At 36.2% G+C, this 21908-nt stretch overlaps 1 protein-coding gene and 1 long non-coding RNA gene across 8 annotated transcripts in view; one reads left to right on the top strand and one right to left on the bottom strand.

Annotated features, from left to right (window-relative positions):
* The window catches only part of LOC122231890, a 58816-nt gene that overhangs the window by 21956 nt on the left and 14952 nt on the right, over positions 1–21908 (bottom strand). Inside the window, exon 3 of one of the 3 annotated variants that reach the window (XR_006209174.1) lies at positions 5812–6171. The exons of 1 other annotated variant lie outside the window; for it this stretch is intronic. This is a non-coding gene — a long non-coding RNA (uncharacterized LOC122231890). Of the gene's footprint in view, positions 1–5811; positions 6172–11031; positions 11250–21908 lie in introns of those variants that run through there. One more of the 3 variants, XR_006209175.1, reaches the window with a different exon arrangement.
* CCDC172 (coiled-coil domain containing 172) overlaps positions 1–21908 on the top strand; it is a 110891-nt gene that overhangs the window by 9169 nt on the left and 79814 nt on the right. For all 5 annotated transcript variants that reach the window (XR_006209172.1, XR_006209171.1, XM_042960674.1 and 2 more), the window contains exons 4-5: positions 14914–15030; positions 16197–16362. Coding sequence is in view for 3 of the 5 variants with exons in the window: in XM_042960674.1 (XP_042816608.1) it covers positions 14914–15030; positions 16197–16362 (283 nt within the window). In the remaining 2 variants the exon portion in view is untranslated. The remainder of the gene's footprint in view (positions 1–14913; positions 15031–16196; positions 16363–21908) is intronic.

The raw sequence follows: 21908 nt of genomic DNA on the forward strand, positions 1-21908 counted from the left end.
TGGAATTTCTGGGTCATATGGTAAGTATAGGTTTAACTTTTTGAGGAAATGCCACACTATTTCCATAGCAACAGCACCATTTTACTTTACCACCAGCAGTATAGCAGGGTTCCAATTTCTCTATATCCTCACCAACACTTGATGTTTCCTGGGTTTTTAATTTGTTTTGTTTTTGTTTTATAGCCATCTCAGTGGGTGTGGGATGGTATCTGGTTTATACTTTGGTTTGTATTTCAAGTTTCTTAATGGCATTAATGCTGAACATCTTTTCAGGTGCTTATTGGCCATTTGGCACATCTATTCTTAAGATGAGCTGCTTGATTAATGGTCATTTGCACGGTTCCAATTCTTGTAAGGTGTGGAGAGCTGGTCTCTGAGAAGCAGTGATCTCTCTTCATATTGATAGAACTGGAATGATTGCATTTATAAATGAAATGAAAAATATTACATATAGCATTTATTGAACTCCTTTTTCTCAACTTTGTTTTCACGATCTTAAAATCCAAAGAATATTTCATGATAATAGCAGTGTAGAGCGAACTCTATAACAGTACGCCAGATAGCCTTTCTATTTGCAAGTGCTTATAAATCACAAAAGTTGCACACTTCCTGGCTTGGATTCACAAAGTGGAAAATCTACTGCACTGTTTCTAATTGTAAAATTTACCACGTGTGCCTCTATTTCTTTCTCTTCTTTTCTTTTTCTTTCTTTCTTTCTTTCAAGAGCTACTCTAAGTGAATTGTTTAGCTTGAAATGTGAGAAATGTTCTCAACAGGAAAAAAAAAAAAGTTTCCTTTCCAGGAACTGAGAGAATGATTCTGTAATTAAAGAATAGTAAGTTTGTGGCTCAGTATGCAAAAAGCGTGAGGTTAAATTTAGTTTGCTGACCTCCTTATACAGCACAAAAGAATCCTTTTTCAGTAGTTTATCTTTTGATTTGTGATTTCTTAGAAAATCAGTTAACTGTGTTCCTCATTTCTAAATATCTCCAGTCACACATTGGAGAATTATTCATTCAACAAACATTCATTAAGCAACTTCTAAATCACACTATGAATAATTGGAAATCAATTACAAAATGACTCTCTGCCTTAATTTGAGAGTTGACATCAAACAGCTTCAAGTATATAAACTTAACTGTAAACTTAAAATTAAAAAAATTACTTTTATTCATTTTTGAGACACACAGAGAGAGAGAGAGAGAGAGAGAGAGAGAGAGAGACAGGGCATGAGTGGGGGAGGGTCAGAGAGAGAAGGAAACACAGAATCCGAAGTAGGCTCCAGGCTTGAGCTGTCAGCACAGAGCCTCACACGGGGCTTGAACCCACAAACTGTGAGATCATGACCTGAGCTGAAGTCGGACGCTTAACCAACTGAGCCACCCAGGTGTCCTAAAACTTAAAATTCTTGATGTTTTCTAAAAAAAAAGTATGTAATTACTTTTAATTTTTTTCTGTGGAGTTCTATAAAGAAAAACTTTTCATATTTGTCATGAGTAATTATCTAAAACATGAAAATGCATGAGGACACTGGATGTCCTTTGAGTATTTGAGTACTGGGCATTTTCTAGTAGCCTACCTGCCTGAGGATAATCTAATTTTCTGCCGTTCTTTGACTTCAGGGCTTTTGCACTTGGTGTCTCCTCTTCCCGAAATGCATCTTCCCTCAGCTAGTGGTATTTTGTGTACACTCACTTCTTTAGGTCTCTTTCTGGAGGGTGGCCAACCATTCCACTGGAATGTGAGACTTTTCAAAAGGACAGTCCCATGAAAATCTTAGGGTGCAGTTGCCACTTTAGAGCTCTGATTTTCAAAATGTGATCTGTAGCCAAAGGCCTCCCCAAGACTCTTTCAGGAGGTCTTGTGATGTCAAACTATTTTCTTAATAACGCAAAGACATTATTTGCCATTTTCACCAGGCTTGCATGCACATTGATGGTGGGTAAAGGCAGTGAGTAAAAGTGTTGGTGCCTTAGCACAAATCAAGGCAGTGACACCAAACTGTGCTAGCAGTCATTGTATTTTTCACTGTCATAAACTCGCAGTAAAAAATAAAACCCACCAGTTTCACTATATGCCATGACTGTTTTGAAGTTGACCACTGTGTATATGAGTTTTCAATACTGTGTGTGATGAGTTGCGGTATGAAATAGCTCTCTTTTTTTTCTGGAACACCATTTTTACTTGAATAACTGACAGGCTGTAGTTATTTGAACTTGAGTACTTGGCAAATTTTTTTCAAAAATGAAGTAACCCTGACATTTCAAGGCAAACAACGAATAGTTAAGTAGTGGTAGTAGTAGTATTAGTAATATTTTGCCATTGATAATATTCAACCTTCCAAACAAAAATTAGAATTTTGGAAGACTCTTACCTGTCCCTATAAGTTTGACAGTTTCCCAATACTTAAAGATTTTTCTGAGGAGTTTGGTGATGATATTAACGAATGTTATTTCTTAGTATCATATTTTGAAATGTATCCACATCTGGAGGATTTGAATAGTTGAGCGAAACGGTATTTTCCAAATGACCAGCACATAATGTTAGGAAACCATGCATGGATAAAAGATCCTCTCAAAGCACAAGATAGACCAATAAATTTTATTGTAACAGAAGAGGAATTTTCTCTTATTGTAAGAGAAAAGGAAAACTATTCTTTGGAATAGTTTCAGATTCCACATTGCAACTAACCTTTACGGACTACCAGCAGTTTAGTTTGGGTGCAGTATAAAGCGTACCCGCAATCGTTTGAAAAGGGTATTAAAATATACTGTGTGAGGCCACATTTTCTTCATTTATTTCAACAACAACAACAAAAAACATATTGCAAAAGATTGAATAAACAGGTAGATGTGAGAATCCAGTTGTCTTCTTTAGGCCAGACATTAAAGAGATTTGCAAAAAATGTAAATGCAACTCTTCTTACTATTTTTTCGGAAATACTGTCTTTTCATAAATACATATTTTTAAACACGCAATGAGTTTACTATTGTTATTCTTAATAAATGTTTCTTAACATTCCTCAGTTTTAATATTTGATACAGAAAATATTTATAGGTCTAGCTTGCAAAAAAAAACAAACCAAAATGTTTATAATAATTTTTTAAGACTATAAGAAAAGTCATGCGACTAAAAAGTTTGGTAATGGTTGCTGTAGAGGACCCACCCTGACCTCCAGTATATAAAATGGCATCCCCCCATTCCCCCCCTCTCTATTCATTATCCTTTATTTTGTAACACTTACTGCCTCTTGACATATTTTATATAGATCTGTGTATTATTTGTTTTCCCACAATGGGATGTAAGCTCCACAAAGAATACAAATTCATCTAGTTTGTCTGTTACTGTTATTCCCAGTATAGAACAGTGCCTGAATTGTAGTGAGTGTTAAATAAATATTATTGAGTAAGTTAAAGTTTTTCTCATAAGGGTGCCTAGGTGGCTCAGTTGGTTGAGCATCCAACCCTTGATTTCACCTCAGTTTATGATCCCAGGGTCATGGGATGGAGCCCCACATTGAGTGTGGAGGCTGCTTAAGATCCTCTCTCTCTCTCTCTCTCCCTCTCTCTCTCTCTCTCTCTGTGTGTGTCTCTCTCTCTGCCCTTCTCCCCTGCTCTTGCACTCTCTCTCTCTAAAAAAAAATAAAAATAAAAAATAAACCTTTTCTCATAGAATTCCGTTCTCTTCTGTGAATTCTGTTTGTTTCATCTCACGACTTTCTTATGTAATATATTTTCTTACGAGCTTCAAAGTTTTCTATTGTGAACTTACCTTTAGCAGAGCCTATCATTCCTGGGAGTACCAAATATTCCCTTCATAAGGAAGGTCTCCCTATGAAGCAGTTTCATAGCCTTACATATTTCACCTGTTCAGGACCAGTTTTGATGTTAATTTCTGAACTTAGGGTTTCTGCACTACATGAATCTCATATTTATGAAGAGTTCACGCTTGGGGTTGGGCTTCTCAGGGATGACTCCTTCCACTCATGGCTCAATGGCGGCAGCTCATTTATCTGCTGTGTCTCTACGACGAAGGGGGCTTTGTTACTCCACCTGCATAGCTGGCAAAGGCACTTCTCAATTCCTGACTTTATCCAGTGATCCCAGTTCCAGCTCTCTGTGGTCCTGACGTTTGGTCTTATGTGGGCATTGGAAACATTAGTCCCTAATACCTGTAACCCAGTCTCAAAGATATCTATTGGGCTTAAATTCTACCACACCATTTTACCCTGAGTCTCCTCTTTGTTTCTGGCATGACGATTTCCCATTCTTGATTCCGGGTTGACTATGTAAACAATGTCTATTTTAAATGTAGTTCTATTTTATATAGCATTTCTCTGTATTTGAGGAGAAAGTGGGTCCTGCTCACATTTGCTTAGACTGCCATATTAACCAGAATTTTTCACTTTACAATATCTTAATGCCTCAACTTCCTCATTCTTGAATTCTTATTTCTTACCTATCTTTTGGTCAATCTGTATAACTGTTCAAGTAATTTTTCAGGAAAAATGGATTTTCTAAGCCCCTAAGGTCCTAAATTTCTTTCTGTTGTTTTCACACTTGAATGAGTATTAGTTTGCATACAAAATTCTTGGCTCACACCTATTTTTAGAAAATTATGTAGCTCTAGCACCACTGATTTTGTGAAGTTTTTATCTATATTCCAGTTAACATACAGTGTAATATTAGTTTCACGTGCACATTTTAGTGATTCAGTACTTACATACAACACCTTTGTTCACAGATGCATCTGTTTGTTTTGTCTAAACCATGGGTGAGCCTCCCATTTGAACCTCAACTATTACTTGTGATTTCTTTTTCAAGTACCCCTATTCCCGATGAGCTTAGATCTTTGTTCTCTGTTCTCTGAACCCATGATCTTCTGTTATTTGCTACTTCTCAGCAGCCTTGGAGAACTCTTTATACTTTATATTACTGATTCCATCTTTGGCAGTGTTGTTTCTGTTATTGAATACTCTGCAAATTTAAATCCTGTTATGTTCTTACTTTTTTATTTCTTTAACTATCTGTCTTCCTTTTAATCTCAGCTTGTATTTGTATATTACTCTCTTATGTACTTACTTGCTCTTGTTTTTTTTTAAGGGAACATACCTTTGTATCCTTTTGAGGACATCACAGACTTGATTAACAGAATGTATCTTTTTGTACCCTGTACTACTATATTACAGAGATTTACAGTACTTTTGCTCTGTAAGCTTTTGGGTAATTCTCTTATCTTCCATTACAGTATTTTTTGGGGGGTGGGATTCATGCTGTCATTATGTGAGAACTGTTCAGATTTACAGTTTGCCAACAGATCCAGTGTATGCATTGTTCTTAATCCCATTCTTGTTTTCTCGAATTCTTAAAGTATGAACTGTCTTCTTAAAGCTAAAGCTGATGGTTGACAAGTTGATGGGAATATCCCCAACCCACTTTCTTGTAGTATACTTGACTGAGGTATGATCTTTTCTTGCTCATGTGCCAAATTTTCTTATTATGAGGAGGAAAATGTATGTTTTAAAGCACCTGTGACATTTTATAGTTCTTCCATTAAAAGCAGTACATGAAAAATCACTGCCTTCAGCATTCCATTGTTTTATATCCTGACAGAATAGGAAGATGTAGCGATAGGTAAGATAAGGTACTGCCTCCTGAATTGTCAAATAGCATAGAAATCACCTTATTTCAGAGTATCTCCCCCATGAGCCTTTCAGATTAAGAAGTATCGTTACAAGGTGTTCTTGGCCTATCAGTATTTGTGCATTACTGCTCTTTCCCTAATCAGATTAATACCTAGCTGAATCAGCAGTTCTTTGGAAATGGGAGTTTTATTTGAGGAAAAGGGGAAGAATAATTTTGGAGTATGGGGGTTATTTTGAGAAGATTAGATTTAGGTTGGACTTTGTAATACCAGATGGGTTCAAAAAAAGGTGAATGGAAGAGGTCAAGAGCAAACTGGCTATTGCGGCTGTGCCTGTGATCTTGATATTTCTGGGGAGAATTTCTCATGTAGCCATTGGTACCCATGTGGCCTTAGGAGTGGTTATTGCCTGAATTAATATCTCAGGATGAGTTGAAAGGTTGCCTCCCTCAGCTTCTTTGATTCAGTCTAGTTCCATGGCTTTAACTGCAGCCCAGTTTGTCCTGGTTAAAATTCTGTTAATTCCTCCTAAGAGAAGACAGAAAAGAGGAAGGAATGGGAGATATGTGACTGCCACAGTAGGAAAATGGATTTGATTATTACTCTACAATGGTCTTTTTCTCTTTATTATGAGATCCTGTTCCTCTCCATCTTTATTAGGAGCCCTTGCTTATGTTGCCACTGGAAGAGTGGGTTATAGTCTCAGGAGGTAGGCTACCTCGTGCCATGATATTTGGTGAACATGCAGTAGACATTTTGTTTTTCCTGAATCAAACTGGCTTTAATTGTTTGAGTTCTTCATAAAAGTAACATGTGTTAATTGCAGTTTATTCCACAAATAGAGATAAGCCAAAAGCAGACTGAAAACTACCACATAGTTCCAATATATAGTTAATATTTTCATAGGTTTTCTTTCAGAATTATTTAAGTGCATATATTTTTTCTTAAACGATTTGGTTTTTTTTCAGTTTGATGTATCCTGCATATGTCAGTAAATATATATCTAGATAAGCAGTTTTTAGTAACTGCATAGTATTCCATTCAATGGCTATACCGTATCTTAGTTAACTACTTTCCTACTGACAAACATTTATTATTACTGTTAATAAATTACCATTATTAATATCACTGTGATGATAATTTTGGACATACATCTTTGTGCACTTTTTTTTTAGGATAAAATTCTAGAAACCAAATTGCTCTATCAGCGGGTATATACTTTTTAAATTTTTTTTAAGTTTATTTATTTTGAGAGAGAGAGAGAGAGCATGCACACAAGCGGGGGAGGGGCAGAGAGGAGAGGCAGAATCCCAAGCAGGCTCTGTGCCATCAGCATAGAGCCCGATGTGGGGCTCAAACTCATGAACCGTGAGATTATGACTTGAGCTGAGATCAAGAGTCAGACGCTTAACCGACTACACCAATTGGTTATATACTTTTAAGGCTTTTGATAATTTCCAAATTGTCCTCCAGAAAAGTTGTTCCAGTTTATTTTCCTGATAATTTCACTACTCATATAATTGAAATTATCTATTCTTTTGGCAAATATAAGACAAATGTCTTTTTATACTTTTAATTTGAATTTCCTGTTTAATTATATTTATTACTTTGTTCATAGATTGCTCATATTTACTATGTGTTTTACCTATTCATATCCTTTCCTTGTCTTTTTCTTACTGATATGTAGCTTTTTAAATGCTATAGATCTTTTATATTCCTCAGTAGAATTTTTTTTCATATAGCTTTCAGATATTTTTAAAGCTTATTTGTGTTTTCTTTATTTGGTTTTTGCTGTTATAAATGAGATTGTTTCCATGCTTTTTTTTCTGTTTATTGTTGGTAATTAGAAAAGATACTTAGTTTTGGTATTTATTTGTTACTAATCTCTTTCCTGAATTCTTGTTATTTCCAACAGTTTCTCAGTAGATTTTCTTGGACTTATTAGGTATATATTAATGGCATTTGCCTAAACAAATGAAAGAGAATTTTGTGCCGGCTTTTTGGATAATTATATCTCTTATTCCTTTTTCTTGCCACATTGCATAAGAACTTCCAGAAGAAACTTAAATTGCAGTGGTTTTCTCTGGCATCCTAATAACCTTCAGTGAAAAGATGAGAGATGAGCAAAGGCTTGATTGAGGTAAAGGAACGAACCAGGAGGAATCTGGGGAAAGAGATTTTCAGGCATAGAGAAGAGCCTGTACAAAGGCCGTAAGGAAGGAGTGTGCCTGGTATGTCAGAGGAATATCAAGGAGGCCAGTGTGGCTGGAGAGAGCGACTGAAGTGGAGAATGGTAGAAGATAAGGTTGGAAAGGGAATAAGGGAGCGTAGATCATGAAAAGCCTTATAAGCCATTGTAAGAACTAATATTTCCTAACATTGAAACTAGGATTACTGTGTCATGGAGAGTTTCTCTTTAAGTACTGCATCGTGGTTAAGAAATGCATTTATAAAAAATAGATTTTTTTATAAAACCTTAATATCTGCTGTTGATACAATATTCATTGATGTACTCTAACATTTAAAATGTCTTTGCCGTAATAGTCATAACACATTCTTTCCCCCAATTGCTATGATGTTACAAATGTGAAATGTACATTAACTATGTTTTCTTATGTAGAGTTGCCTATTACACTATTGGGCAGACCATTTAATCAGCAAAACGTCAGTTCCTAAAATCTGAGAATATTTTAAGCGATAGCAATCACAACAGAGTAGCTTTGTACTTGCTTACGTGGACCTAAACATTAATTTAGAATTCTTAGTCATTTTCAGTTTTCAAGTTCTTCTGGTAGAAAAATACCTTAACGCACCCAGGCAGCAAGAATAGTGAAGAGTCACAAATCACGGCTATGCTGAAAACTGACCTAGTTGACCAGATAAGTCAGCTCACTGGGAAAACTATAAGCTCTGTTGAAAAATCAAATATCCCAAGAGGAATAAAACAGGGAAAGAGAGAAAGACCTTTATTGCTGAGGGAAGCAGAATTAACCAGAGTGTTGGCAGTGCTATAAATTAAAAATTTCCAAAACAGCAATATTTTCTCACAAAGCTTGGCTATTTGATTCTAGAATGTAACTTTAAGGCGGCATGCAAATCTTTTCTCTTCGTTTGTAGTCAGAGGAAGAAGAGAGATGAGAAAGAGAAATTTGTATTACTGCTGCTAGGAACCTTCTACCCTTTTTATTGTTGTGGCCTCTTGATATTCTTGGGTAACTCAGGAGATAGAATCAGTAGCATCTTAAGTGTTTATCGTAAGATGTTCAAGCTACCGTGGATATAAGGTGGTGCTTCAATTCAAACCTGCCCCCATAAGACATGTTCAAAACTATTTTGGGAGGTGGCTCAAGATGGCCATATAGGAATATCTGAACTCACTTCCCACATACACACCAAATCCACAGCCACATACGGAAAAATTCTCTCTGAAAAAGACCTGAAAACTAGCTGAAAAATGCCTCCACAGCAAAGGATACTAGACAGGGCCACACCGGGAGGGTGGGAGAGGCAGAGACATAGTCTCACCAGAAACCCCACCCTGGCACAGCAACCCCTGATCAGGAGGAAGCTCACAAATACGAGCTTCTCCCTGAGGAGCACGTCAGCGTCAGACACACCAACCCTCGGGACCTGCACAGGAGAGATGAATCTGCAAAACGTCTGCCTTTGAAGACCAATGGTGCTTACATCCAAGAGATCCAAAGGGCTGTAGGGAACTGGGATTCTGTTCTTAAAGGGCTCATCCACACAATCATTTGCCCCGGAACCCAATGCAAAACAGCAGTTTGAAAAGAACCTAGACTATAGATATGCGAAGGAGAAATTTAGTTGCTAATTATAAAGCATCTGCCAGAGGGACAGGGGCCTGTTGGGACTCTCTCCAGAGATGGAGGCGGAGGTGGTGCCATTTTTGCACTCTTCCTCTACCTTGTGCCATTTTGCTGCCTTGCTAGCACCAGTGCTGGCGGGAGCCACTTTTGCACTCTCCCTCTACCTTGCTAGCACTGGTGGGTGCACAGAGTCACGGCAGTCTCCAACTGGCCTTCTAATGCCAGTGGGCATGCCCACCTCTGCAGTCTCCTGCTGCTTTGCTAAAGCTGGTAGACATGCACACACACACACACACACACACACACACACACAACAATCTGATTAAAAAATGGACAGAGGAGGGGCTCCTGGGTGGCTCAGTCAGTTAAGTGTCTGACTTCGGCCCAGGTCATGATCTCATGGTCCGTGAGTTCAAGCACTGTGTACGGCTCTGTGCTGACAGCTCAGAGCCTGGAGCCTGCTTTAGATTTTGTGTACCCCCCTCTCTCTGCCCCTCCCCCACTCTGCTCTGTCTCTGTCTCTCAAAAATAAATGTTAAAAAAAGTTTTTTTTAAATGGACAGAGGCTCTGAATAAATATTTTTCCAAAGAAGACATACAGATGGCCAACAGGCATATGAAAATATGCTCAACATTACTAATTATCAGGGAAATGCATATCAAATACCACAATGAGATATCAACTCATACCTGTTAGAATGGTTATAATAAAAAAGACAAGAAATAACAAGTGTTGACAAGGATGTGGTGAAAAGGGAACCCTCATGCACTGTTGGTAGGCATGTAAACTGGTGCAACTATATGGAAGACAGTATGGTGGTTCCTCAAAAAATTAAAAATAGAACTACCATATGATCCCACAATTCTACTTCTGGGCATTTACCCAAAGAAAATGGGAACACTAATTCCAAAAGATAGGGGCACCCCTGTGTTCCTTGCAGCACTATTTACAATAGCCAAGATAGGGAAACAACCTTAGTGTCCATCAGTGGATGAATGGATAAAGAAGATGTGGTGTGTATGTGTGTGTGTGTGTGTGTGTGTGTGTATGTGTGTATGTATATATGTGTGTGTGTGTATGCATATATACACGTGTGTATGTATATATATATGCATATATATACACATATGTGTGTATGTATATGCATATATATACATATATATGCATATATATATATGTGTGAATGTGTGTGTATATATATATGTATATATATATCTATGTATTTCATTCCAAAAACATAACTTGTAATCTAAAGCATTTGTATATCAAAGTGAATGTCCCCATAAGAATTAATGGAAATTCAGATGATTTGTTCCACAACCCAACAGTATTCATATAAGAATGATCACATTACTGTAATATAATACAAAATAATAAAGAAAATAAAAGACATACAGAAAAATAAACATAAATCTGCACTTACCTTTGAAAACCTTCGTGGCTGGTGTGAGGGAGACAAGAGAGAGGGGGGTTGTTGTATAGGATGACTTTCACTATCACTGATGAAATCCCTGCTATCTGTTGGCTCAATGGAATCTTTTTCTTTTTGTGCAACTTTAACGAGGAGCCTATCCAATGACACTTGCTTTTGACTCCTTTTGAGGATTTCGTAGAAATGTGACATTGCATTGTCCTGAAACGGATTCATTGCTCACACCGCTACAGCCTTATTCAGGTGGTGCTTTTCTACAAGATTTTGCACTTTCCCGCATTTTACACATATCCCTAATCTCATCTGAAGTGAGGATACTCCTCTGCCTTTTTCTCCTCCTCCTCTGCAGCAAGAGAGAGAGAGAAGAACCATTGGTTCCGTTGTGATCATGTGACGTTTGGCATCACGTATTACTTATACTGCAAGACATGGCTCGTTTATCAAGTTAAAATTTATTAGAAATGTTTGCTCATCTTGCAGAACACTTGCAGAACAAGTTACTCTCAGTCCAAGGTTTTACTCTGTGTGTGTGAGTGAATATATATCTATAATGGAATACTATTCAGCCATTAGAAAGAATGAAATGTTTCCATTTGCAACAACATGGATGGACCTTGAAGAGTATTATGCTAAGTGAAATAAATCAGACAAAGAAAGACAAATACCATATGCTTTCACTTATATGCTAAACACAAAACAAACTAACAAATAAAGCAAAAACAAACTAAGGGATACAGAGAATAGATTGGTAGTTACCAGCTGGGAGGAGTTTGCGGGGTGGGCAAAATGGGTAAAGAGGGTCAAGAGGTACAAACTTCCCGTTATAAAATAAATAGGTCATCGGGTCATAATGTACAGCGAGGTGACTATACTCAGTGATATTGTATTGCATATTTGACAGTTGCTAAGAGAATAAATCTTAAAAAGTTCTCCTCATAAGAAAAAAAAATAAGATTTTATAACTTTGGTGACAAATGGTAACTAGGCTTTCTCTGATGATCATTTGGCAATGTATATAAATATCAAATCATTTTGTTGTACATTCAAAACTAATATAATATGTCAGTTATACCTTAGTTAAAATTATTTTTAAGTCACAGTTTCACATTTCTTCCAGCATCTTTCAAGTTTTGATCTCCACCCATCACTTTTATAATGAAAGAGATGTTTCTGATGATGGTTTATTCTGTGAAATGACCTTGTCTTGTGATCATAGCAATATGTGTGGGGTTATATTTGGATTTATTTACCTAAATTTTACACCTCAGTAAGTCTGGCTTTCAAACACAAGAATGTGAAAAATAGTTTAAGAGATTGGTTGTGATAACAGAAAGAACAAAAGGAATAATGAGAAATGCATTCTGCAAATAGGTGGCCTTGAAAAGCTATTTCAGCTTTTAAGAGTAACAACATACTTGGCCAAGAGGAACTGGGAAGATCCAAAAGTCTTTGTCCTTTTGGTTTCGTTAAAGTATGAAGAACTCTATTATTAATAAACCTGTGTAGCTTCTGCAACCTTAACTTATGGCTGTCTTCACCATTTGAATCAGCATATTGTGGGCATCTCCTCTTTAACCTTACCGACTTGAGCTTTCTCAGACTCTTTGCCTCTTTTTCTATTAGGCTCTTTCCTCTACCTGCCAATTCCTTTTTGTATTAAATGTTTTAATCACAGACCCTAGTAAATTTAAAAATTAGTGTTACTGTAATTTTTCTGTAGTTATTGATTCTAGGACTTTTTAAGGTTAATTTAAGGAGGAAAATGTGGAAGTACAAGATAAAGACAGAGTGTAAGACAGAAAAGGGGAATGATGAGGAGAAGCAGGCCAATAATTTAAAAAAATATATATCAAAGAAGCTGAAAAGACCTCAAAATGATAATTCCCATGGGAGTTTAGGGGAAGAGGAAATGTATAGATACATCTTTCTTACAAAGCTTTTGAATAGCTGTTTACTTTTCATTTGGGGTACATAGGTTTCATTTTTCAGATTGTGGTAAAATATTACAATTAAATGCCAACTTATCTAATAGCCCACTTTAATATATTAATTTCTTAGTTCTCAACATAAGGCTTTTCTGAACTTGAATAATAAATTTGGTTATGTCATATTTAAAAAACTTTTTAACCTTGTAAGTAATATTTTCTTCATCTTTGGGTTTTACCATAAGTCTTTCACAACAGATCAGTGGCAGAAACAACCCGAATTCAGGAATTTTGATTCTGAAGGGCATAATACCTGACACACCTTATTGGCTTAAGCCAAAATTTATCCAGCCCAGTATTTGGTCCTAGCAGTTTTTCAGGCATTCATGGTTACTGTCCAAAATAGCAACTCTGGGAGGTAGGTGTAGACTGCAAGCCATCTTCTTTCATTAGGGTCTGATAATTTTTCTCTTTCTCAAACTTCCATACTTTGAACTTCTGCTATTGTCAGAGACTGAAGTCCCTTTTAGTTCCAGAAGTATCTCTATTACTTTGAAATAGTTCTAGTCATTAGTTAGAAGAAAGGAAGTAAAAAGATCTGGATTTTCAATCCTGAGTTTGCCCATAATATATATATTGCCTTTATTAAAGAATTTCACTTTTCTGGAACTCATTTTATTCTCATTTACTAATAAATAGTAAGTGGCTCTGAAGTATTTTCTTATTCTAAATAAATGTAATAGAATTCATGATCGTATTCTTGCTTGCTATTATGACCAATTTCTAGATGATTTTATGGATCTGGCCTTACGTTTTCTAATTTCTGTCTTTCTAGACAGTAAAATAACTAACTGCCCCATTCTTCCTGCCCCCAGTTTTAAAACAATTTTTTCTGAGTTTCTTTGGTCATGAAAATTACATCTCTTTCATCATTTTTGGTTGATGTCTTTCTTAAGATAGAGCTGACGAGAACGATACCAAGTACTGAAGGTGTGAGCAGACGTGCCGTGATATTATATATATGCGACATCATATTTTCTGTTTTATTCCTGTTACTTTTTTTCTGCTACTTTTTTAATGCCAATATTTCCAGGACATTTTAGCCGTATCATTTCAAAATATCTTTCAGGCCAACCCTTTGCCTCTGGACTAGACTATTCCTAAGCTCTTTACTATTCAATATCTTCTGGGACAGAGATTTCACACCCTGTCTCTCACCTTCAGGAAATTCTTATGGCTACCGTAAATCTTGCTTTCTGCAATTTAAATTGAATTTATTTCCTTTTTCTTTTCACTGTGGAGATGGGAACAGCCCCAAACTAAAAGTGACGCTTTCTTATGAAGGCCAGTACTGAATATAGAGGAAAGATTATTTCCAGTCTGGCATCATTTTTAGCTTTTATATATTAAAACTTCCTGACTTTCACTTCAATATTCATGGTCTCAGGAGATGCTATTCTTTATGGCTCAAATGAAATAATAGTTACATATCTAATATTAATGTTATTATGTCTTTTGCTAACTAGAACCAAATGAGGTACTAAAATAAAAAAAATGATTTCACAAAAGCATTTGAAGGCTTTAGCAGATTTGTGTTTTTTTAGTATAACTGTAGTCATGGGACTAGGTTTTTGCCTGTGGTTTGTAGATTTTATCTCATTTTATTAGTCATACTGTATACATGTTTAATTCATCCATATCTTCCTTATAAATGATGAGAATAGAAACTTGTTCTTTAACACAAGCTGTCTTGCAACAGATTTCAGTGTGTGTAGTCAAAAAACCTTGGTACCTAAGCTAAGAAATGTGCTAGGTATTGGAAAGAAAAAAGAAAACACGTTCTCTGCCCTTGAGGGGCCTATAGTCTAACTGGGGGGAAATATTATAAAACTTGTAATTATAGAACACTTATAAAAAATATGTGAGAGTACCTATAAAATACGATGTTTAATGTGAATTTTATTTTGTATTTAAGTTTAATACAGAAAATATCTTACGCTATACAGATCTGTTCTATTAACTAAGGCACCTAAAATGTCTGACTAATTGTTTCATTCTGATTTCTGTTTTTTCATTTTAAAGGTTCAGGAATTTTCTGAAAAAACTTTCCTCTTACAGCTTTGGAAGATTCATGAAAATGCCTTAGAAAGACAGTGTAGTGAAATTACAAACCAGAGGAATATGCTTCTCCAAACCTTTGTAAGCCTTCAGCCGCTTAGAAATGTCTATTTCACTAACTGTATTGAAAAGTATTTAAATATACTTAGGTGTACTTTTAGAAAATTATCTGTACGCATATTGGCAGATAGTCCTGTTCAGATATGGAAAGTATTAAGTGCTATTTAAAACCAGTTGGTAGAGTAATACAGTTTGAAAGAGTTCTATTGGCAGGGATGCAATATAGATATTATTTGCAATTATAATAAGCATTTAAAAAACAGTGAAACTGATTTGAATTGCTCAGGCTTTGAGACCTTGGTTTTAATGCTTCTGAAAGACAGAGAGGTTCACACTTTAGTCATATTATGGATGTTGGTGAAAAGATAGTTTTTATCTTTTTATCTTAAGTCAGAACCAATAGACTGAGTAGTTTTAAATGACAGGGCCAGTTTAGGAATGTGACTTATAGTTAATTGACATTTCAAAAGAAAATATATTTAGAAATACTAAAAATATTTATCTGATTTCAGAATCAACAGACTTGGTGGTTACATATGATATGGCCAGTTTCTCAATGCAGTTCACAATCAGTGGACATTTCTTTGAAAAAATAGAAAAATACAGTAATATTTAGGTTCTAGCATTGCCCAGAGTTCTTGGAAATTCTTACTTCTTCTTCATGTTATGTCTCATAGAATGTAAGCTATTTCATAGAACTGAATTGGAAATAAATATAGAATTTTACCTTCTTTACCTATATTTTAAAAGGGTTCTTTGGATTTCCTTGTTTGTTTATTTGTCTTTTTTCTTTAGCGGTTATTCCTTTGAGTATAGATTTTTATTTTCAAGTTTGGACATTTAGTTATTTTCCCCAGTTTCACATTGCAGTGACAGAATGGCACATACGGCTCTAAGCTTAATACACAAACACAGATACAGAGATAAATAGTAGAATTTCTACATCAGTAATACTCCCAAAACATTAAGGATAAAACTTCCACATGGGAATAGTTGGTTGTCATTATGTAATAGCTTCAGCTCTTTTATTAGTATTGCTAGAGGAGTAAAGCACTTTGTAATAATACCAGGATATACAATTATATATTTTTGTTGTTAATAATTCCAAATGACTGCACTGTAAATCACTAAAGAAAATATTGTTACAAATTAACATCTATATTTGGTCTTTTGTTTTCGTTTTTTAGGAGGCTACAAAGAAAAAAGTGATAGAAGAGGAGGAAAAATTTATTAAGGAAATTGCAGACTTCAATAATGAGTATGAAGTAACAAAGAAAAGAGAGCTGTTGATAAAAGAAAATGTCCAGATTGAAATATCTGACTTAGAAAACCAGGCAAACATTTTGAAAAGAGGTATGAGTACAAAGTACCACCTCATTTATCTATCTGCCACTAACGAAACTAACTTATTTTGAATCAATGGATTTTCTAGAAATTTAACTTTTTCACAAGCAATTTGGGTTATTTCATAGCTATTCCTTTACCTTTTTCTTAATTATCCTAATGAAAGTGTATCTTTTATTGCTCAGTCCCACGTTCTTTAGAAGTAAGTGTGACAAGAGCATTTAGTCATTCATTCAAGAAGCAAATATCTATTTACTCTCTGTTGCGTGATAGGCACTGTTCTAGGTCATCAGGATATAAAACTAAAAAGTGGAACAATCAAATATGGAAGCAGATATTTATAGTACAATGTGATAGACGCTATAATAGGGATAGGACTGGTGCAGTGATCCTCATTTACCATCAGTACAATTTAAACTAGGAAACAAGGTTACACAGTGGAGTGGGGAGAATTTCATTTCAGGAACATTATATGGTTATTGCAATCTGTGATAAGATTCTGAGCTAAAGTCATTGCCAAGGAGAAGAGAGTGTGAATTAAAGAGATGTGTAGGAATAATGACAGGACTTTATCACTGATAAATGTGAATAGAAATAGAGGAAGTCAGGGATGAATCATAGTTTTCAAACTTCAGAGATTGGGTAGCATATGGTACCAGGAGGAAGAGCAGAGGTAGAGAAAGAAGGCTTTTGGAATGATAGCCTTTTCTGGACAAAAAGATTGAGTTTTGTCTCAGGCATTTTTAGCTGGAGATATCGATGAAATATACAGGGGGAGATGCCCAAGTGGCAAGGGAAAATTTGGTTGTGAAGCTAGTAAAAGATCAGAGCTAGAGTATTAGGCTTGGGACTGAATCCAGAGGAGTTTGTGACGTCATTCAGAGAAAGTATGTAGAGAGAACATAGATGAGGAGTGAAGACCAAAGCCAGAAACTGGGAAAGCATAACATTTAGGAAAAGAAAGAAGAATGAGACAGAGTAGTCAAAGACGGCAAGAGGAGAACCAGCAGAGAGTAATATTTTGGAAACCAAAAGCAAAAAATGTTCTCCTCAAATTAGTGGAAATCAAAATAGGAGGTTAATCTGACGGTCAGATGTCAAGAGCAGTATCGTGGAGTAGAGCAGTAGAGGAAGACTGGTAGTAATAGGTTGGAGTCAATGGGAATTGAGGAAATAGAGAATGAAAATATAAATGATATTAAATGGAAAATTAGTTTTTAATGGAAGCCTTTCTAAAATGTACTCTTACTTTGGTGGCTTTAGTAGGTGGAGAATAATAAACACATTTAACTTTTTTATTGACTTGGAGCTATCAGTATGAATAATTTATTATTTTCTTTGCATTTGACAACTATTATTTTAATTACTATTTATTGGGCTTATACTATATAACAATCATCATCATCCTAAAGATTATAAATGCTAATGTCATGTTGATTTAATTTAAATCTTAATTTCACCATTTAATAATTGTGTGATTTGGGGCAACATATTTAACATTTCTTTGGCTCAGCCTCCCCATCTGTAAAGATGGGGGTTAGTAGTAATGACCTTAACAAAGATTGTTGTGAGAATTCAATGAAATAATACTGAAGCACATAGAATGCTGCCTCGCACATAGTTAAGCCCTCAGAAAATGGGGTGATTATACTTTTTAATCTCATTTTATAGATGAAGGAAATAAGGTTCTCAGAGATGAATTACTTTGGGTAGAGAATATAGGACAGAGGCACACATCTGGGAAGCTTTAAAAAATATTAAATGTTTGAATCTCATCCCAGACCTATTGAACCAGAATCTTTGTGGGAGAGGATAGGGAACGTAACTTTTTTATAAGTCCCTTAGGTGATATTGATGTGTACTATTCAATAACTACTAGTGTAGAATATAAAGTTAAATAGATACATACTCTAACTTTCTGTGAGAAGTAATGGATATCGCCAGTTCTATTCAACATAATATTGGAAATTTTAGCCGAATCAACTAGGCAAGAAAAGGAAATGAAAGGCATCCAAATTGGAAAGCAAGAAGTAAAATGTTGTCTGTGCCCAGATGATATGCTCTTATATATAGAACAACTAGGGATACCACAAAAAAAACCTGCTAGAGCTAATAAATAAATACAGCAAAGTTGAAGTATGCAAAATCAACACACAAAAGTAAGTTGCATTTCTATGTATGAGCAATAAATGATCCAAAAAGGAAAATTTTTTTAAATTCCATTTATAATAAATCCAAAAGAATAAATACTTAGGAGGTGAAATTTAACCAAAGAGGTGAAAGACTTGTGCGCTGAAAACCATATAAAACTTTGCTCAAAGGAATTAAAGAAGTCCTAAGTAAATGGAAAGACATCCCGTATCATGGATTGGAAAACTTAACATTGTTAAATGCCATTATTACCCAAACTGATCTATAGATTCAATGTAATCCCTAGCAAAATTCCAACAGCATTATTTTCATGAATAGAAAAACCCACTGTAAAATTCATATAGAATCCAAAAGAATCCCAAAAAGCCAAAACTATCTTGAAAAAGAAAAATGAAGAATAAAGGATTCATGCTTTCTGATTTCAAAACTTACTAAAGTGCTGCAGTAATCAAAACGGTGGTACTAGAATAAGGACAGACATATAGAAAAACAGGATAGAATAGAGAACTCAAATATAAACCCTCATGTATGTGGTGAACTTACTTTTAATAAGAGTGCCGAGACTATTCAATGGGAAAGGACAGTCTTTTCAAGAAATGGTACAGGGAAAACTAGATACCACATGCAAAAGATGAAGTTAGGCCCTTCCCTTACACAATATACAAAAATTAGCTAAAATGGACCAAAGTCTTAAGCTTATGAAGTAAAACAATAAACCTTTGAGAAGAAATCATATAGGAAACACTTCGTCATATTGGAATTGGAGATGATTTCTTGGATACCAAAAATACAGGCAACAAAAGAAAAAAATACATAGGTTGTATTTCATTAAAATAAAGATCTTTTGTATATCAGAAGACACTATCAAGAGAATAAAAACAAAACTCTCAGAAATAATGGGTCGTGTTTTCTTATGGAAGAAAATATTTGCAAATCCTATCTTTGATAAGGGATTAATATCCAGAGTATTTTTAAGTAGTCTCTGCACCCGATGTGGGGCTCAAACTCCTGACCCCGAGATCAAGAGTCACATGCTGTATCAACTGAGTCTGCCAGGTGCCCCTAGTGTCCAGAATATATGAAGAACTACAGCTCAACACTATGAAAATAACTCAATTAAAAAATGGGCAAAGGACTTGAATAAACATTTCTCCAAAGATATGGCCAATACGCACATGAAAACACGCTCAACATGACTAGTCGTTAGAGAAATGGAAATCAAAACCATAATGAGGTACCACTTCACGCCTATTAGGATGGCTATTATCAAAACAAATCAGAAGTCTCCACAATATGATATTCACAATGTTCAGGATGCAATCCAAAATCACTCAACCTCTGAAGAATCAGTGAAATGTGACCTAGTATCAGAAGAAAACCATGAGATGCCAAACTCACAGTGATCTAGATATTGGAATTATCAAATATTTTATAGCAGCTATTATTGAGCTATGCTCAATGAATAAAGGAAAATGCACTTGCAAGAGATGAAAAGACAGGTGATCTCAGTGGAGAAATAGAAAATGTAAAAAAAAGAACATTTTAGAATGCCACAATACATTATCTGAAATAAAAATGTCACTGATAAATGAGGAGTTAAGATGGTGGAGAAGTAGGGGGACCCTGGACTTTCCTAGTCCCTGAAATTCAGCTGTGTTGAGGTCAGATCACTTAGAACACCCAGGAAGTCGATCTGCAGACTGGCAGAAGGATTTCCAAGGTTGGAGGGAGACAGTGTGGTAGTTGCGAGGTACACAGAAGTGAATTGGGGGGAGAGGAAAACAGCAGTCCTGAACCCTTTTCATGGAGAGACAAAAGGGAGACTAAGAGGGGTTAAGAGAGTGCGGCATCAGTTTGCACAAGAGGAAAACCTCTGTGGACAACAGACTGGGGAGTGAGAAGTACTGAGTGTTGCAGGGCTCTTTTTGCAAACGGTCTTCAGAGCTCAAAATCTGAGGCTTTGGAAGTGCCTTTCTCCAGATTGGAGCTGTGGTGCAAGCTCCTGCAGGGAGGGAGCTGGCCCCAGACTGCAAAGCATGGTGTAGAGATCTCTGGGGTGCATTAAGAGAGAACTTTCCCTTCCTGGAGTACTTTTGGAAGAGGGTATATTGCCTCCCCGAGGACAAAAGACCCTGAAGGTGCCAGCAAAAGCCCTTTCAACAGTAGGGGACAGAGGTGCACCCAGAGGGAATACAACCTTTGCTGCTTTTAGCAGTGCTATACCATAGATTCCACAGATTGCACAGGTGTGGGCCTGATTTTCAGGGGCAAAGAACTTCACAGTGTGGAGAAACTCTATTCTAGAGAAGGGGGCTGGGTCTGAAGAGCCAGGGACTTTAAGACTTGAGTTTTGAATCCCAGCCTCACACCAAAGAAAAAATGCAGGAGAGTTGTGGTGCAGGGTGAGTCGACTGCCCTCACAATTCTGTGAGGGCTGCCTGAACAGTAGGGGGTATGACATCCCCAGCCAAGGGATGAGAGATTGAGGTGGTGCCATTTCCCCCCCCCCCCATTATCAACAAGATGGGACTTCAGAGTGCAACACAGTGGCCCCCAGTGGAGGTGGGACCCACTTACACCAAACCCTATCCCCCTATGCCTGGCAACCAGTTAGTCACTGAGGTAAGACTGATGCTGAGCCAATGCAGCAGGCTTCTCTTCCAGAAGACCAGAGCAGCCAGCACCCTGCGTGAACCAGGTATACTGAAAATCGAATGCTTCAAAACAGCATCTGCAGTTCTGGTGGAAACAGGATCAGACTTACTTTTATTCTTTCTTCTTTTTTTTCATTTGGAATCAGGTTCATTGTCTTGTTTGTTTTTTAAATTTCCTTTTCTTTTTTTAGGATCAAGCTTCTTTTTTTTCTTTCTTTTTTCTTTTCTTCTTTTCTTACCCCCCCCCCTTTTTCTTTGGAATCAGCCTTATAGTTTGTTGTTGTTGTTGTTGTTACGTTTTGTTTTTGTTGTTGTTGTTCCCTTTCCTTTTATCTTTTTTGGGGATCAGGGTTTTCTTTCTGTTTTTTTTCCAAATGAATTAAAGCACATTTTAATGACCAAATCAAAGCTCACCTAAAGGTCCAAACACCCCACACAGCAAGTAAGGAAGAACTCTGTGGAGTACTGGCCAGTGGGAAAAAGCAGGCAAAACACAACAGCAGAGTGCACACAGCTTACATCAGAAACACTTCCTGAAGTGCCAGGTTCTGAAGTGTATGAGCCCTTTTGAATATAGCATTACTCTCAGGTTCAGGAAATATAACAAGCATTTAAAACATGTAGAAGACAGAAACTTAGCCAAATGACAAGACAGAAGAAGTCTCCCCAAAAGAAAGGTCAAGAAGAAATTACAGCCAGAGACTTGCTCAGAACAGACATAAGCAATATCTGAACACGAATTTAGAACAA

This window comes from Panthera tigris, chromosome D2, assembly GCF_018350195.1.
Source record: "Panthera tigris isolate Pti1 chromosome D2, P.tigris_Pti1_mat1.1, whole genome shotgun sequence".
NCBI lineage: Eukaryota > Metazoa > Chordata > Mammalia > Carnivora > Felidae > Panthera > Panthera tigris.